The sequence below is a fragment of the Cercospora kikuchii genome (genome assembly GCF_019650295.1).
Source record: "Cercospora kikuchii DNA, contig_00006, whole genome shotgun sequence".
NCBI lineage: Eukaryota > Fungi > Ascomycota > Dothideomycetes > Mycosphaerellales > Mycosphaerellaceae > Cercospora > Cercospora kikuchii.
Genome location: NW_025408587.1, coordinates 2,249,066 through 2,267,109, shown reverse-complemented (window position 1 = coordinate 2,267,109; position 18,044 = coordinate 2,249,066). Strand labels below are relative to the sequence as shown.

Sequence of the window (18,044 nt, the reverse complement as noted above, 5' to 3'; positions counted from 1 at the left end):
ACGACATGGCTGTTGCCTCGATGAAGAGCCTCCTGGGCTTTGCCCTGCTACACTGCGCTGCAGCTGTTGGGCCGTCTGATATCAGAACTGATCCAGGTGTTTCTGGCCCTCCGCTCGAAATTGTCCACTACTTTACAGGACAATGGCCTACGGGCATCGCAGTTTCAGCCAAGGGCCGCAAGTTTGCGTGTTACCCTGCCGGCCTTGATATTGCCAATACTTATAATGGCATCATACCGACGATGCAAGTGGGAGAACTCACGTCCGAAGATTCGGAGACAGCTTATCCAAATGCAACATACAATATGAGTCCTGGTGGAGCAGTCAACAGACTTAGCATTCCGCCAGTCACCAAAGGCGATCGCGACCACCTCCTCGGCGTGCAAAGCGTAATCGTAGACTCGAAGGACACTCTTTGGATTCTCGATACTGGCCGTGTACAAGATCTATCTAATCCCATCTCGCCAATGCTCCGAGCTACAGTCCCAGGAGGCCCGAAGCTCGTCAACATCGACCTCAACACGAATCAAATCATCCAAACCATCATCTTCAACACCGACCTGGTCAAACCTGACTCCTACCTCAACGACGTCCGAATCGATCGCAACCCCAACCTCTCCAACACAAGCGGCAAAGGCGCAGCCTACATAACCGATTCCTCCGTCGAAGGCAACAACGCCATAATCTTCGTCGATCTCGGCACAGGCAAAGGCACCCGTCTCCCTCTCCGCGAAACAAAAGCCATCTTCGGCTCCGTTCCATACGTCTGGGGCGAACCAATGTACCAAATCACCGGTCTCACTTCCGCTATCAAACCTAGCTACATCACCTTCGGCAGCGATGGAATCGCTATATCACCAGATGGTTCAACCCTCTACTTCTCCGTCATCGGCGGCAGATTCCTCTACAGCGTTCCAACAGCCACTCTGCGTTCCGGAAACCTCGCAAACGCACAATCTGCCGTCAAGAATCTCGGTGAGAAGGGTATTTCTGATGGTCTTGAAACTGACTCGAACGGGATTGTCTACAACGGACAAGTAGAAAACAACGGAATCACAATGTACAACCCTGCCACTACGTTTTCGACGATGTTTGTGCGGGATCCGAGGATCAATTGGGTTGATACGATGTCGATTGCGGAGGATGGCTATTTGTATTTCACGGTGAATCAGTTGAATTATTTGAATGCGATTTATCCTGGGCAGGGTTTGCCGTTGGTGGATAGGAGGAAGAAGCCATATGTGGCTTTTAGGGCGAAGTTGCCGAACCGGGGGACGAAGATTCGGTAAATTTGTGACTGGGTTTGGGGACGGAAGGTGGTAAACAGCGATGAGAAAAGTTCATTGATTGTTTTGATAGCTGGTAGAGACATTTGAAGTTTGCGGTATTTCAGGTGCCAATCGACGCGAAAGATCTGCGATGAATAGAGGGCGCGTCTGCTAAATGCGATGAAAGTACTGCGATGTTTTCATGCACTATACCTTCTGCGGAAGGGTTTTTTGCATGCTTTGGCGTGTCAATGTGTCCAACATATCGAGCGAGATCTGAGTACTCTATCGATGTCGTAGGCTCACCAAGCAGGAAATGCGCATTTCAATCTCGATCCATTCTTGCCCTTCCGATTCGGATCCGGGATGCTCTCTGTGGTGCAGTATTTGCCCTTCTTGTCCCCCCATCTCGTGGCTGCTGGCCATCCGATATTTGACGAATTGAAATTGTAGTGTCTGAATCTATCAGTGTTCGCGTTACCGTAATTGAAAATGAAGTCCATGCAGCTGTTAGTTGTCGGTCTGCTAACTCGAATCGCCTTGGGCAATGTGATGCTAGCGGGAATCGTGAAACTGGTACCACGAGCCATGGCAGTTGAAGCCCTGCTTGCAAGAATGCGTTCTTGGCCATTGTTGAACACGTACACACGAGCAGAGACTCGATCATTGGCCTGTCCGGTGATGTCTAGGTCGATGTGGAATTGTCGGATATCGGCGGGCTCGCCAGTAATTCTGTAAGTGTTGTGTAAAGCATTATCGTAAGGCTGTTCAACCAGACCCTTCACTGCATTTGGCGTCTTCCGCTTCAGACTAGTCAGATGGAACTGAAGACCGTCATTTGCACAATTGGGCTGGGGATGGCAGTACGTCAGGGAACTGCTAATCAGTCAGCACATGCACCACTTGATCCGCATTCCTTGTTGCTACTCACTTGTAGATGGCGGCCTGAGCTGCGTCATTCCTGTCGAAATCATCCAAGAAGAATTCCACATCATACCAGTCGCCTGTCCGGAATTTCTGAGAATTTCCCAGACGGTCGCTCACGAAACGGCCTCCACTGTTCCAATCTCCGGAGCCCTCGCGGAAATATCTGATGATGTTACCGCCCCTAGAATTGTCGCGATTGTTTATACATCTGAGGGCGACCTGTGGAGTAGTTGCGGTTGGATCAAAATTGGCTCTCTGCTGGGAGAACATTGGCCACTCATCAGTCTGTAGCTTCAGATTGGTAGTGGAACCGTTCTCTCTTGAGTCCCAGAACTTCTGTCCGAACGGCGAAGTTTGGCATGGCGTGCCCATTGTGATCGAAACTCCAGCTTGATTACGGCCAGCAGACTTAGGTGCTGGCTCGTAATAGTACACCTTTTGGCCTGCCATGATGCAGTTCTGATAGTAACAAGCGTTTTTGCATGCTTCTGGACTACTCTTGCAATTCCACTTGCAGGTTCCTCTGTACGCAGGAGCTCTCGCAACCAGGCCGGAATACGGTCGAACGAGTGTCATATCTTCAGTGATCTCATAGGGCACATAGCTGCCTATGTGAGGCCGATTGAGGTCTTCGTTGTCGAACGTACGTGTGCCAGTGCCGTCAATAATTTCATCATGGCCAACGAAGCCCAGTGTTTCGCTGGAGCGAGACTCGTTTGAGGCTTCAATAACGGGTGCCGGAGACAGGATCATCACTGGCAGACGCTGACCGAATGGGATAGCTTTTGTGGCTAGCTGGGCAGCAGCTAGCGAAACAATGGAGAGTAGAGCAAGAGCCATGGTCGAGACTGGCTGTTGCGCGGCTCGACTGACTTACGAGTCGATGTTGTTGGGTTGGGAATGAGCGCGTTGGCTTGAACAGCGCTGGCTTCCTTCGTTTTGGTAGCGAGCGCCATGTGCAGCATTTCATATGCATTGCGAGGGTTCTCCCATGCTTGACCACCCGCGCCATATGCATCAAAGTACATGTGATGCCAGGGCATATCGTACACTTGGCTGCAAATACCATGTGAAGGGCGGCTTATTCACAGAGGCTGTATCCCTGTGGGCATTCTCATTCGCCTGCGGACTCATGACTACCTACCCAACGGCTGATGTTAATCTGCTGTCACAGCGCGTAGTATTTTTTGTTGGACTTGGTGCTTGGTATCGCCAATGCGTTATGGCACAGTCCTGATCGACGAATACTGCGTGAATTTACTTAGCATCAAACGTTCTCAGGGACGATTGGCGAGGTGCGTTCAGCGCAGCGGGCGTGACCCGACCCGCCTCAATCACGTGAAGGTGAAGGTGGTGAATATGTGACCGGAATCTTCTTGTGACGTCTCCCGCTGCGTTTGAAGCTCCACGCGTATTTCTTTAGCAAACGCTGTCAGCGCTGCGCTTTCGCCGGCACAGCTGCGAACTTCGACCTTCACCAGATCTGCGAACGACACAACGTCAACATGTTGTCTGCGGAACAAGAGGAAGACGAGGCAGCGTTCTTCGAGTCAGGCTGGTTGGACGACGAAGAGAGGATCGACGTTTATGGCGTGTTTGTGCTGGAGGACATGCCTGTGGCCGTAAGTCTAAAAATGAAACGTGCTTACCGATCCGAAGCTGAATGCGGAACCTCAGGACATCGAGAACGTCTTCAGAAGTCAGGAAGATTACGGCAATGAACGTCTCTGGCTGGCAGACGATTATAACAACTTGCCGGACTTTTACTTTCACCTGCCCTCACACCCGCACACCAAACTTCCGCTCGACCCCAACTGGCAATCTCCATTTCGAGGCAAGACGGTGGCGGATGTGGCCGAGTTCCTGCGCAGCGTGCCCAAACCGAGGAAGCCGCTGTGCAAGACGTACTTTGCCGTTCTCGACAAGACGCTGTACAGGGAGCAAGGTCACATTCTCGTGTGCAAGGTGTTGGAGGATGGTCAGGTACAGTCGATTCCCTGCGTGGCCAGCTTCGTCGGCGTCTTCTTCGGTGGCCATGAGCGCTACATGTGGGCCAATGAGCTGAGCAGCTGGGAGGAGTATGGATCGGTGGCGATGTCTGATGTCTGATGTCTGAGCGGAGGACGCGGGATTGCCTCCTGCCTACAGTAGTTAATCGGTCCATCATTCGCCAAGACAAGCTTTGTCAGGTGCTTGGCGAACAGCTTCCATCAAGCGCAAGACTCTCCTAAACCTATACCAACAAATACCATCATACAGTCTTGTCCGTCATGCCTCTTCCGATTCACATGTCGTCGATGCATCTGATCAGTCTCGTGCTCCTCCTGACACGCCAAGGTCACCACAGCATGCGCATCACCGCCAATGTGGCGAGCAAACTCGCTTCGCATCTTAAGGCGACGAACCCTCATAAGTACATAGGTTTGCTCGCAGCATTGCATCTCTCTTTTTCCAATAATCCTTGCTCAGCATGTTCCCCGACTCACTGCTGTTGGGTGCGCTGCTCGCCATCGGAACATATGCCCAATCGACCGCAGTATACAATGCACCTCCAGCATATAACTCACCACTAGCATACGGCCAGCCCCTCCACCATTCGAATTCTACATTTTCCGCTCTTGCCGCAGTAAATAGTACGACAGCGGCAGCTCAAGGCACTGCTTACAGTGTTGGCTCGTCTATCCAGACTCTGCCCTCGACAACACAGCAGGGGTCCCGAGTCGTCATTCCCGAGTTGACAATCGCAGGAGGCGCTTCTGAAAGCAATGTTGGTGCTTTCGCCTCGTCGTCGGGTGGACCGAGCACCACGAGCACCACGAGCGCGACTGTCACAGCCTCCTTTGCCTCTGCTGGAGGGGTCGCTGTCGGTGGCAGTTCAACTACCTTGCCTCCATTGACCGCAAGCGGTCCGCCGAGCGCCGAAAACCCGTCCGCCGTTTCGACTGGGCCGAGTGTACAAAGCACTGTCGATCCTGAGCTGACGACCCCCGGAGACACATCTGCGATCGTTGTTGGCACTTCTATTCAGTCGCCTGGTGGCCCTGGGTTCACTAGTGGAATCATCTCAGCCTCACTCGCTCCAAGCGGAGTAGTCATTGTCGATGGCAGCACAACTACTCTTCCTACACTGAGCACGGATGGTCAACTTAAGTCTACACAGTCGAGCCAGACCGATCCTCTGGGCCCCGCACCCCTATCGACGTCTGTCAGTCAGAATTTGGCTCCTGTCCCTTTGCCTACACCAACCCGTTCGCTGTCACTATCAACGACACTCCTTCCTCCCTCAACACAGACATCGGCACAACTGCCATCATTTCCTCCGCTTCTTCCCTCCTCGCCATTGCCACCAAGTGACGACGCAGATGAGGTCGACGAGGAGGCTGGAGACGGCAATGAATCGGACGACACAAGTGATCCAGGTCTTTTGAATCTGCCAAACCCTCCAGATCTGCCGCATGCTCCGAATCTCCCAGGCCCTCCCAATCTGCCAGGCCCTCCCAATCTGCCAGGCCCTCCCAATCTGCCAGGCCCTCCCAATCTTCCAGGCCCTCCCAATCTTCCAGGTCCCCCAAGTCCACCAAATCCAACAGAAGAACCAAACGACCCGGACGATCTTGACGACCCGGAAGACCCGGAGGAAGATACCGATGAGGACGAACAAACGTCAACGAGCTCTTGCACGACTGCGGCCACGACTGTCAGCAGCTGCTTCGTGGGTTGCTCCGCATCTATCACAAGTGTCGCAAGCTCAGAGACGCTCACCACGGTCTGCTATACAACCAGCTGTGCTACTATCACTGGATGTGATCTCGATCCGACCACCACGTCCAGTGTCACTTCCCCATCTGCAAGTGCCTGTTCGCTTGTGCTACAACCGTACGCTCCGCAAGCCATGTACGACTCACTGGGGATAGCAGCGCCGTACTGGGTCAATTGGCCGATGCTGGAAAGCACAACGGAACCTACAACGGAGCCTACGACGGAGTCCACAACGGCCGTCTCAGAACACTCCTCGCAAACATCCGACACGATCACAACCCCAATGCCACAGCCGTCATTTCCAATTCTACCAGAACCAAGCGTATCCAGCACGATCACGACCTCGATACCACAGCCGCCATTTCCAATCCTGCCAGAGCCGAGCGCAAGCAGCACAATCACCTCCTCCATGGCACAGCCGCCACTTCCGACTCCACCAGAGACAAGCACATCGAGCACGATCACATCCCCTCCGCAATTCTCTCTCCCGCCAGATATAAGTGGAACAAGCAGTCCTCCTGGTGCTACGTGCGCAGAAAGTACACTCCGTGAAATTTGCGTGGGAACGGGCGCTCCAAAAGCATGTATAACGACAATGTTGTGTGCCTCCTGGGAAGCCACAGCCACATCCACTGCCGGGCCCGCTGCTTTCACAACGACACTTCCAGATTTCCGGGGTTACGACAACTTAGGCGAAGTTACACGGAAATGTCACGATGTTTCGAAATTCCATGGGCACGGCGATCTCCACACTATTTCGGTGTATACATTTGCACATAACTTCTGTCGGGAGAACGGCAAAGTTTTTATCACCCCTTATACAGAAACCTTCCAGATGAGGTATGACAGCGAATCTCTCGACTTGAGTTTGAGCAAGGGCATCAACAACGACTTCTATGTTCAATGGATACCGGGCTGCAAATTGAAAAATGGAGATGGCGAAATGGTCACAAGGCAGATGATTGACTTCAAGAGATATCCAGAGGCGGCGTCGCAGTATGACGCTCGTACCTCTGCTTGCTACTCTCTCCTGTTTACGAACTTTGCGAAATGCAACAACGAAGGCGTCGGCGGCAGTGTAGAGGCTGGATGTCTGAAGTACACGTTCACTGGGGGGAGAGGAGAGCCCATTGCGGATTACATCGATGTCATTCTGCCGAGCCTGCCACCATAGAGTCATTCGTCTGTGGTCATGAGTCGAGAATTCTCCTACGGTTTCAGTGTATCAAAGGCAGCCTAACATAGAAGCAAACATAGCTATCGATGTCAAAATTTTGGGCTAGTGCCGCTCTCCTACCACTCTTTGTCGTGGCTAATCTGGACGGGATATGCTTTAATCCTTGATGAAGAATCAGCACTATAGGGCAACTTTGTATTCAGCTTCAGCTGCATTGAGGAGTGATGATCGAACAGGCCGCCTGTCAGAGGAAGCGACTGGTTTCATCCATAGAGAACAAGCAGTCCGTGGCGATGAGATCAACATTGATTCCGTCGTCTCTTGAATTCCGGGATGCAGGCTGAGAGATGGGAATGGCGAACTTCTTGACAGGCAGAAAATTGAGTTCAAATGGTACCCAAATCGTCGCGCATTGCGATCTTTATAACAAATCACGCGGGATACAACAATGAGGGCGTCGGAGGCAGCACGGATGCGGGATGCCTGAGGTACACGAATGCTGGGGGCAGTGGCGAGCCGATTGAGGACTATATGGATGACATTGTGCCGACACTGCCGCCATAGGGCGATATGTGTGCGATCGTGGACACTCTAATTCTCTGAAGCCAGCGATCTACATGTAGTAAGGTCTGATCTCGCGTACCGATGATGTGGAACATTACTGCTCTGATCTTCCTCCATCAAAAGAAAAGTACACGCAAAATCTCTCGTTCTAGTCTCGTAGTGCGCGCCCACGCGACAGTCCACCCTCAGCTCAAGGCTTGTAAGCCAATGACAGAGAGTTCACGAAGAGAATCATGGACAGAAATGATGGTAGTCGGTGAACATGTATCGCTTGGTCGAAGGTCGTCGAACGTCAAGCGCAGTCTCACAGCTCAGGCCCACACGCTGGGGGGTCTGCGCATGAGACTAGCAGAAGCTATGATGCTTCGACTTCGAACTTTTGAGATTCACAACACTTCTGTTCTTCATTTCTCACACTCCCTCCCGCCTTAGGCATTTATCGCCAAAACAATGTCATCACAACAACCCCAACCTCCATCACCCGACATTGAAAAATACCGAAAAACAGTTCACAACGTCGCTCTCGCCGCCCTCGTCACTTGTCCCATCCTAGCTCTCCTCCCACCTCGCAAACTCGACATTTACACAATAGGCCTGATTGCCACAACAGGATACTCAGCGAACTATCTTGTTCGAGAACGTAGCGGAAGATCTATTTGGCAGACTGTGACGCGGCAACCTGCAGCGTTCCCTGCTTCGCGGATCGAACAGAGCGTTGTCGGTGAAATGCAGAAGGAGGGACGGATGGGGCATGAGTATCAGTCTGGGTGGAAAGCTGAGAGGCAGAAGGAGATTAAAGAGGATGTTGAGGAGGGGAAGGACTTTTCGGATATGATTATTGATCAGATTTGGGAGGTGTGGAATCAAGGGAAGGGGAAGAAGGAGGGTGAGGATTGAGCACGCGGGTGCTGGCTGCAGAGCGGTACTCGCGGAGACGTGAGACAGACTTAAAGACGTGCTCCCCGTCTGTCGAGCTAAGTATGCTGGCTCGGAATACGTTCTGACGCGTATAAAATGGTGGATGCGTGGAAGTGAAGCTGATGTACAACACCGATGTACGCCTGGGCAAGCTCCACAAGCAACGTATGTGCCTGGTGCGATCTGGATTGCGCCAGAGGCCCTACTTCAGGCTCTGTGGCTCTGAGACATGCAGTATGCTCGCAAGCACGGAGGATGGCGAGCATGTCTCGCCTGCTTGGAGACGCACGTATGTTCCAGCTGCGAACGGCCGTTCATGCAATGCAGGCACGGAGAGATTCAAATTGCCGTCAATGGTCAATCCAGTATGCCATCTGCCGCATCGTTTCCAAGACGCTGGATGATTGGCTTCTCGACACAGGGTCGCAGCACGCCAGGATCTGTACCCGACGGATGGCTGCATCATGCAATTCCACTTGGCTCCTAGGCTGCGACGCATGTCTCATTTCCGCAGCGGCCAGCCATGTTGGAGGCGTGCCGCGAGTAGCTCACAAAGAACGGGCGGTCAAGCCTGCTGCGAACAACTGTTCGCGCAGGCATTTATCCCCCCGCCCGCGTGCATCCTGCTGCGAACTGGTAGCACAGCAGCCCCCTCTCGACCACTTCTCACACCACCAGTACAGCAGCAGTATGGCTTGCGAATTGGGATCCTCTCCCTTTGCGGACTCCGGCTTTGATGACAGCTGGCTCAAGGCAGAGACCGGCAGCAATGATCTAGAGACCATCCGCGCGTTCAATGCCAATTTCGACCAGCAAAGCAGCGTTGTAGTCGACCTCTCCCAGACGTTCAGCAATGACCCTACAGCGCCATCCAGCGCTCAAGCAGCATATAATTTCGAAACCACCGCAAACACCAATCTCGATCAAAACATTCGCCCTTCGCCAGTCTACGAAGCATACCCTGCCACTTTCACCAACAATAATCCGGCGACCCCATACTTTCAATCTGTCGAGAACAGCAATGGAGTCAAGCACCATACTTCCTCACTGCGCCACGAGCATCATGGTCACCGACGGTCTGTCTCCGAGCCACCAGGAATGCCACATCAGCCAGCAATGATGTTCCACCGCGATGAGCACTACCTGGGTAGCCCCATGGCTCCTCTGAAAGTGAAGGCACTGAAAAGCCAGCCATCCCACAAGTCCAATCGAAGTCAACCATATCCGACCCTGACTCGCAAGTCAGTCAGACAGCAGATGCCAAGCTATCCGCATGCAATGCAGCACCCATACCAGCACCAGCAACAGCAGGGCTTCCGACCTAGCGTTCATCGCTCCCAGACACAGCCTGCCCGCCAGTATGCGCCCACAAGTACACCTATGATGTCTCCGCAGCAGTACATGAACATGTCTCCACCGGCGCCGGCACAACAACAGAGCTGTTTCCCGCAACCTCAGCACGCCGCATCGCCACGGCCACAAATACCCATGTTACAGGAGCAGAACTCGTTCATGCAAAGCACCAGTCGCGTCTGCACACCTGCAGCGATCGACCCCGCGCTCAGCACACCTTCGCCTCCTGGATCTGGTAAGCGGCCCCAGTCGGCGACACTCAACATTCCGATGACTGTGGATGAGCTGAGAGCGATGATCTTCGAGACTGTCAAGGAGGCAGTATCCGGGACTGTCAGCGATGGCAACAGTGGCAGCGAGCCAAGTGGCCCTGTGCAGAGTACAGAGCAGCTTCAGCAAACAGAGGAGCAGGCACTCGGCGAGGAATTCGAGAGGCTTATCAAACATGAAGGATGTAGCGAGGGTGCGAGGGCTGTTCAGATGGAGGAGACGGAGGACGTTGAGGCGTTCCTCGGCGTGGCGCAAGTTGGAAAGAGCGATTGAAATGCGCGACGACCTGGAGATGCCTGCACAAGCTGCCTGCACGATTATCTAAGCACATTCGATGCTGGTATGTGCCGTGGTGGCACCAATGCAGCTGCCATGCTCATTGCGGAGCTGGCGTTCGTCAGCAACATCGCAATGATAGAGGACAAAATGCAGGAATTAGCAGTGTCATGGTAATCAAGACATTAAATTCGTATCTGGGTATCTCAGAGAAGCCAATCTGTCGCTACTCTTCCTTCGTCACTGATCTCGCAGCATATGCAAAGCTCCAGGTGACCCGCCAACAATTGCTCACTCAAACCATCTGCTCGCCCCTCCTAGGAGAACCACCACCAATCGGCTTGCGTGCAATGCCCGAATGATGATGATGTCCACCATCTCCAAGCCCACCTGCAGCTCCAACACCAGAACCAAAAGCCCCATCACTCGAAACATCAAACGGCGCACCGCCCAATCCTGCAGCACCGCCTTGTCCCCATCCAACCTGCCTCGTCCACATCGCATCGTGAAACCCACCGAATGGTCCCAAAGAATTCGAGAACGTGAACGGAACATGCCTGCTCAGAGGCACATGGTTGAATCTGAAATCCCAAACACTCGCATACACCATCCTGTAAGACGAGAAAGCAAAGACAGTTCCAATGACCGCTCCAGCAAAGACATCGTACCAGTTGTGAAACTCATCAATCGTGAGAGCTCCACCGATCAAACACGCGCCGAGGATAGGCGCGTATGTGGCAATGAGCTTCCACATCGCCGGATGGTAATTTGACCAGACCTTCAATTTCGCATTCAAGTAAAGGTACAAGAATACGAAACCAGCAAACGCCGCAGTCGTATGTCCCGAAGGCATAGATTCCAGAGCATCGTTGATCTCATGTTCGTCGCCCGTGCAGATTTTGCGATCGTACATGATGTTCGTGAAACCGTTTCCAGAGTTCGCGCCGTTGATGAGAGTTTGAGCTGGTTGGCAGACGGCGAGGAAGTGTGGTCGGAGACCGCCGATGAGCCATTTGACGAAGACTTGGAAGACTGCGGCTGTGATGAGGGAGTAGAGGAGGCCGATTACTGCGTTGTTGAGGTCCCAGAAGGAGCGGATGCGGATTTGCATGATGAGGAAGATTGTGATGGGGACGAGGGAGGCGAGGAGGGCGGCGGCCCAGATGGGGATGATTTCTGGACGGGAAGGGTAGGCGAATTGAGGGTAGACCTGGGAAAGGAATGTCAGGTGTCGTTCTCCAGTGTTCATAGAACTATTATTGGAGATGGACTTACCACTTCGCCGTCTGCAAATGTGACTGGGAACGATCGAGACGGAGCTGGTGGTGCTTCGTACACTCCCAAGCCGACTGCACCCATCACGACCATGGTCAAGAGGTCAGGCCAAGTCATCTTGACCCATTGGCCAAATGATGGTCTGCTGTTGAGAGTGGCCTCGCCATAATCGTTGCGGGCGGCTCGACGACCAGAATGCTTTTCGTGGTTGCCGCCGACTGCAGTGGCAGTATTGGCGTCTGCCGGCTGATTGCGACGACTGAAAAGCGGCATCTTCAGATTTTCGATTTGTCTTCGGCTTGGGTTAAAGTCGATGTCGCGTGGCTAGAAACACGACCAGGCGGATGCCTGTGTGGAGCAGTTGATGCAGTGCAGAAGTGGCTGATGGATTCGAAACGAGGCTGACGCGACTCTTGTACTCACATGAAGAGGTAGTTTGCACAGTAAAATGTGATCTGATGATTCGTCATTGCGGAGAAATGCTTCTTGCTGGCAGCTGTTCGTTTGGAAAACCTGGATTCACAGCAATCGCGCATGTGGATCTGGCAGTAAAACAGGGTAGCCACGATCGATCGCCATGACGTACACGTATCTCCGAACGCGACGTCGTACGCTTTGCGCAAATGAACACGCAATATATGCTCCGGTATTGCAGGACACCTGCATATGAGTACCGAAGATTGGGTCATGAGAGACATCGGTGTGATGTGGCAGAAACGCAGACAATCGGTTTGAGTTTGATGCCCAGATACTAGATCGTTGCTTGGGCTGCTTGGCATGAGGCTGGTGAGGCTGATTGAGGCTGAAGTGAAGACCGGGATTAGCGTCCATAGGATGGCACAGTTGCGATAATGCAGGACCTTGGTGGACTGCCTTCCACTGGTGTGATGGCATCCATTATCAGAAACTGCCAACGTGGCGTAACTGAGAACGGGTCGCACACGCCCGTGACTGTCGGTCGGTTGTTGATGCTGAGGACATCATCTCCGTTATAAAGACGTCCTACCTGGCAGACAAGGCGCGATATGTAGTAGATGTCCAGACCTGGACGGCAGACATGAGCACCGTGAGTGTCGCTGCCTTGACTCAGCGATTCAGATTCGGCGACTCAGCAGCGTGTCTCGACGCACGGCGAGACCTAGTCTGACGAGATTAGAGAGTCGAAGCCCTAACAAACCAAACGAATCTTGCACAGATTCATGGTCTTTCAGACTCTTTCTGCAACATTTTCCTCGAGAGCTGCTAGTTCGACCTCGAGGGTGACTTTGCGTAGATTCTGTGGTAGTCCTGGCTGAATAGGATCATAGATCGCTGGCTCCTCGAGACACGGGCGGCGTAGATTCATCGTCTCTTAACAAGCTATTTCATAGCGTGTCGATGCTGGCAGTGGTGCGCAGGGAGTGCAACATAACTGCACGACTATTGCTTCGCTGCTTCCTGTCGGCCACACCCTAGGAAACTTGACTGCATACAGCGTGATCTTTACAAGATATGAGGCAGACTTGAGCAGCATCATTGGCTTGGGCACGATGCCTCGTGATGCAAGTACGAAGTTTCGTTGTTGTTCTGATATGCTTCTGTGAGTGTTAAGAGGATCAGCAATGGTCGGCGACCTTGCGTCACGGCGCAAAGGCGAAGTCTAAACTGGCGCGTTCTTCCATCCACCATCCTTCTCGGTCTTCTCTACCTCAAACAGCCAGCTGTCCTCATTACAGTAGGCTTGAGGATTATGTGAACGTAGCTGCCTGGTTACTATAGCGGGACACAAGCGCTGACAGCTAAGTTCATGTCAAGGGGAAGAAGTCATTCATCCTGTCTTGCTCCCGTCTCCACCTCACCTCACCTCATCTCCATTGTCATCACTGACAGCAGGCTTCGCATCCACCACGACACAGCACATACCATGTCAGACAGCAGCTCTTCCGACGAGGCTCCAGCTAGACAGATTGCAAAGCAGACGAAACCGAAAGTCGAATTCGAGGATCCAGACGCGCATCCTGGTATTACCCTCGTCGACGGCCTGCGCATCGTGTTCGGCCTGCTTCTTCTCAGCGGACTGCTGAGCTATTTCATCACCGGCGACAGCGTATTCTGGGGCTACAATGCATGGTGGACCAAACCTAAGGCTCTCGTGGCGAAGCTGGTAAGCGCATACCCGCAGCACAGCAGAATCGAAGACTGATCTCTGTCCAGCGCGGCCCTGTCGTCCTCACCGACGCACAGCTCCTGCACTACAATGGCGAAGACGAATCTCTCCCGATATACCTTGCCCTCAATAGCACAATATACGACGTAACCTCCAACCCGCGAATATACGGACCAGGTGGCATGTACGCCGTCTTCTCAGGCAGAGATGCCGCTCGCGGCTTTGTCACAGGCTGCTTCGCCGAAGATAATCATCCTGATCTCCGAGGCGTAGAATGGCAGTTCGTACCAAAAGATGTACCCACATATGAAGAGAAGAGTGATGAAGAATTGACAGAGCAAATGAGATTATACCGAAAAGAGTCGATTGAGAAAGGCTTTAAGGAAATAAAAGGCACGATTGAGCATTGGCAAAAGGTGTTTAGAGGCGAAACGGGCAAAGATTACTTCGAAGTCGGATATATTTCTGGACGCAAGCCGGAATCTGGACCCGTGAAGCCTTTGTGCCAGAATGCAGAGAAGAAGAGACCGAAGGAAGGACTGGAGAAGTGGATACAGAAGAGGAGACTGGACAGAGCAAATGCAGAGAAAGAAGAGAAGGGAAAGCCCACAAAAGACGAGATATGAGGGAGATTGTCCAGGTTGGCTCTTGTGGTCACCTATCTCTGGATTCTCAGCATTTGTCTGCCAATTGCCAGCGACCCATTCGGGCCTGCTGAGCTAGTGTCAGTGGTCGCCAAAAACACCGCGTGGAGACGATAACATTTGACAGAAGCCACATGCGACTCTCGTCGTCACCTGATCTTGATCCTCGGTATCATTTGCTATATTGTCAGCGATTCCCCCGGCCCTGCTGAGCTAGTGTCAGTGTTCGCCAAAAAACACCGGGTGGAGGCGGTAACATTGGACAGGAACCCCATACGACTCTTGTGGTCACCTTGTCCTGGATCCTCGGTATCATCTACCACATTGTCAGCGACCCCTTCGGCCTTACTGAGCCAGAGTCGGTGGTTGCAAAAGTCATCGCGTGGAGACGATGACATTGGAAAGAACCTATGCGACTCCTGTGGTCATCTTGCCCTAGATCCTCAGTATTATCTGCCACATTGTCAGCGATTCCGCCAGCCTTGCTGAGCTAGTGTCAGTGATCGCAGAAAACACCGCATCAAGCTGCATTTCTTACCAAGCCTCTCCGCTGCATAGCACCATCGACCATTTGGCCCGTTGTCAGCTTTGTTGACGCCATGAATACGGCGATCGGCGGAGTTTTCTGGAAGCAGCCCGTCGAGCGAAGCATTTGTGTCTTTATATAACACACCAAAGTGCTCGTATCACGCGGTGATGAGCTTTACACCGCAACTCATCACTCCCTCTCCGCTATCATGCCAACCGCTCCGAGAAGCTCAGCTGCAGCATGGAGCGCACTGCGTGCCAGGCCTTTCGTTGGAAGCAAAGCGTATATCCTCCTTCCTCCACCGATTTTACCCTCAGCGTTCTCCAGGATTCTACAGAATCTCCTCTCGAAACTCCTCCGCGGTGTAGCGATGACCTGCCGAATCGTCCGGATAGCCCTTAAAGGACGGAAACAGACAGTACTTGTCACACGATATGAACAAAACCTCCTCCAAATTCGGCAGTTCAGCCATATTCTCCAGGCCGTCGAGCTCATCGTCTGGCGTCCCATTAACCAGGATGAGACGGAGATGTACAACACGTCCAAGGCGGTGGATGTCCCGCAGTCGGAATGAATCGACTCCCCAAGCAAAGTCACCACGGCCGATCACACTCATATGCTCGATCAAGGCCTTTCTTGTCTTTGACAGGCTCTTCATGAACGGTGTGAAAGCCGGGGCCTCGATCAAGAACTCATTGGTGTTGTAGAGGATTAGAGCAGTATCGGCGTAGGTCTGGCGGCAGGTGCGGAGGAGGGAGAGGTTCAACGACGTGGAGGGGTCGCTGCCACACATCGTGCAAAGCTCCGCCGTAATAACGTTTGGTCGCTTGCCCGAGTTGGTCATCGAAACGTTCAGTCCGCACGAGTGGGAGCGAAGGCCCTGACGACCAGTATTGTTGCCATGAGCCCAATCAGTCGATACATGGACTTTGTGGCCACCAAGAACATAGCCGAAGATCTGGTTGCGGATCTCTGGTGCGAGTGACAGCAGGCGGGAGTCCTGCTTGACCTCAGATCTAGGCAGGTCAGCGATTGGCAGCGTGTTAGGGGAGGCGTTTGGGTATCGTACGCTTTGGCACGCTCATCGCCGGAGGCTCCTGGCTTGGACAAGCCCTTGGAACTGGACTTGCGCTTGATGCTTTTGGGCTTACGGGCCATTTTCGATGGTCGGTCGCCGCGGAATGATGTGTGTGGGAGGAAAAGACGGATCAGTGCACAGTGCTGACGGAATTTTTGCCAGTGGGCTAGACGGAAGCGGAACAGAGGGTCCCTCGGCGGCAGCACAGACGCGAGAGGTCAGGCAACGAGCTACGCTTGCTCAACGCAAAGGCAGCAGCTATTAGGATGCCCATATCCTGAGCGACAGCTTGCTCGACACGCATATGCTCCTCCTGTGTGCAGCGGTCTTGATCCCCACGTCCGCTCCATCGACAACCGTTTTAAGATCCGGCAAAGATTCAACAGCGACGGCCCCGACCCCGAGGAGCAGCGTACGACACAACGCTCGAGATAAAGGCAATAGACTGTCAGTTCCCAAGAAAGGAGGGCACAAGAAACATCCATTCGGGGAAGCAATCCATGTGAATGTATCGGACTGGGCAGAGAGCGCATGAAAAGGACAGACCGACTGGTACGAGTCTCGAGGATGGTAGAATATCTGCTTGGAAACATGGTTGCTGTCCACACAGCGTTGGAAAAGCTGGAGGAAATGACAAGGTGCTCGAAACGGGTGGCATAAGGTTGGTGTAACTTTGCGGTCGCGGATGTGGCCTGGCATATGGCAGCTTCTAGTCCAACAGGTACACCGCCGTCTAGTACGTCTGTGTTCCAAAGAGCCCATTCTCAAGAGCCCACATAGTTCCGGATCACATCGTCATCCTCCCGTTCTTTGATGCTCCCAATACCTATATCAAGCTCGGGCGAACGGACAGCCCGGTCATAGATCAGAGAGGGCGTCGATTGCTGCTGGGTGACAGACCTGGGGACTTCTGGCAGTTGGAGTATAAGGTAAGGCTGGCGTTCTAGTATCTGGGGATCAATATGCCTGACCATCGCCTGCCCCAGACACTCTCAACAAGATGCGCACCCGTAAATACGTGCAGTTCTGAGGGCATAGCGGGAATCGAGATCAGGTTGCGATCGCTCGGGAGCGAACCGAAGCATATCAAGGAATTTCATTCCCATCCTCGTGCATTCTGGTATGTCACCGATTACTGACAGTGCTTCTCGCAACACTAAATGGCCCGTGGCTATCGAAGTCGTCCAATGTGTGAGGACGCATTGTCTGGAATTGGGGAAAAGCGACGAAACTCAGCACACGAGCTGAGGAGGAAACAAAGGGTTGAGCATATATCACTCCTGAATTTTGAACAGGGGATCTCAGAAGAATGGTCTGGCTCTATCTCTACACTCACCACGTATTCCAAGCTACCAGACCTACCCCGCTCGCCAGAGGCAAGCAGCCAAGCTCAGCACGAACCTGCTGTTCCTGCTTGTCGAACTCAAAGAAACAAGGCAGAAATCGAGCAAACCGGTCTCGCGATCAAGCCGAAGCATGTTTTAGCGAAGCTGCGAAGTCTATAGAACGACCAGCTTCACTCAAGGCATACGACAACAGCAACGCAACACAAAGTCCGACTCTCCACGGGACACGGGAAACAAAGTGATGGAATCACCAGAAGCACAAGATGGCCTACCAGATATCAAGCCGGGCGATCACGTAGCCTTCATGAACTACGCTCTACAAATCGCTCTCTCCGCCCCATCAGATCCCACAAACACCCACCGCATCGCCTCCCTCCTTACAAACGCCACAACAGGCGAAATTATCTCCACAGGCTACTCCCACGAACTTCCAGGCGACCTCTCCCCATCAGATCTGGGTTCCACACACGCCGAACAAGTCTGTTTTATGAAAATCGCTCAGAAACACAATCTT

General features: G+C 53.0%; 9 protein-coding genes across 10 annotated transcripts; 6 read left to right on the top strand and 3 right to left on the bottom strand.

Moving 5' to 3' along the window:
* Positions 1-5: 5 nt before the first annotated feature.
* Positions 6-1,289, top strand: CKM354_000981100 (uncharacterized protein; the record flags this gene model as incomplete). The annotated part of the gene is made up of 1 exon (XM_044805246.1): positions 6-1,289. One exon carries the CDS (start codon positions 6-8, stop codon positions 1,287-1,289), a length of 1,284 nt encoding a protein of 427 aa, XP_044661181.1.
* Positions 1,290-1,570: 281 nt separating this feature from the next.
* Positions 1,571-3,035, bottom strand: CKM354_000981000 (uncharacterized protein; the record flags this gene model as incomplete). Its single annotated transcript, XM_044805245.1, has 2 exons — positions 1,571-2,144; positions 2,200-3,035. The coding sequence occupies 2 exons, from the start codon at positions 3,033-3,035 to the stop codon at positions 1,571-1,573; spliced, it is 1,410 nt and encodes a 469-aa protein (XP_044661180.1).
* Positions 3,036-3,700: 665 nt separating this feature from the next.
* On the top strand, positions 3,701-4,304 carry CKM354_000980900 (uncharacterized protein; the record flags this gene model as incomplete). The annotated part of the gene is made up of 2 exons (XM_044805244.1): positions 3,701-3,817; positions 3,873-4,304. 2 exons carry the CDS (start codon positions 3,701-3,703, stop codon positions 4,302-4,304), a joined length of 549 nt encoding a protein of 182 aa, XP_044661179.1.
* Positions 4,305-4,665: 361 nt separating this feature from the next.
* CKM354_000980800 (uncharacterized protein) lies at positions 4,666-7,128 on the top strand (the record flags this gene model as incomplete). Of its 2 annotated transcripts, XM_044805243.1 has the most annotated exons (2): positions 4,666-5,907; positions 5,979-6,002. In XM_044805243.1, the coding sequence occupies 2 exons, from the start codon at positions 4,666-4,668 to the stop codon at positions 6,000-6,002; spliced, it is 1,266 nt and encodes a 421-aa protein (XP_044661178.1). The 2 variants fall into 2 exon arrangements, with proteins under 2 accessions (XP_044661178.1, XP_044661177.1); XM_044805242.1 differs by having other exon boundaries at positions 4,666-7,128.
* Positions 7,129-8,145: 1,017 nt separating this feature from the next.
* CKM354_000980700 (uncharacterized protein) lies at positions 8,146-8,592 on the top strand (the record flags this gene model as incomplete). The annotated part of the gene is made up of 1 exon (XM_044805241.1): positions 8,146-8,592. The coding sequence occupies one exon, from the start codon at positions 8,146-8,148 to the stop codon at positions 8,590-8,592; it is 447 nt and encodes a 148-aa protein (XP_044661176.1).
* Positions 8,593-9,303: 711 nt separating this feature from the next.
* Positions 9,304-10,509, top strand: CKM354_000980600 (uncharacterized protein; the record flags this gene model as incomplete). Its single annotated transcript, XM_044805240.1, has 1 exon — positions 9,304-10,509. The coding sequence occupies one exon, from the start codon at positions 9,304-9,306 to the stop codon at positions 10,507-10,509; it is 1,206 nt and encodes a 401-aa protein (XP_044661175.1).
* A 298-nt stretch (positions 10,510-10,807) lies between these two features.
* CKM354_000980500 (uncharacterized protein) lies at positions 10,808-12,060 on the bottom strand (the record flags this gene model as incomplete). The annotated part of the gene is made up of 2 exons (XM_044805239.1): positions 10,808-11,722; positions 11,788-12,060. The coding sequence occupies 2 exons, from the start codon at positions 12,058-12,060 to the stop codon at positions 10,808-10,810; spliced, it is 1,188 nt and encodes a 395-aa protein (XP_044661174.1).
* A 1,630-nt stretch (positions 12,061-13,690) lies between these two features.
* Positions 13,691-14,559, top strand: CKM354_000980400 (uncharacterized protein; the record flags this gene model as incomplete). The annotated part of the gene is made up of 2 exons (XM_044805238.1): positions 13,691-13,930; positions 13,981-14,559. The coding sequence occupies 2 exons, from the start codon at positions 13,691-13,693 to the stop codon at positions 14,557-14,559; spliced, it is 819 nt and encodes a 272-aa protein (XP_044661173.1).
* Positions 14,560-15,437: 878 nt separating this feature from the next.
* Positions 15,438-16,264, bottom strand: CKM354_000980300 (uncharacterized protein; the record flags this gene model as incomplete). Its single annotated transcript, XM_044805237.1, has 2 exons — positions 15,438-16,122; positions 16,176-16,264. The coding sequence occupies 2 exons, from the start codon at positions 16,262-16,264 to the stop codon at positions 15,438-15,440; spliced, it is 774 nt and encodes a 257-aa protein (XP_044661172.1).
* Between the last annotated feature and the right edge of the window lie 1,780 nt (positions 16,265-18,044).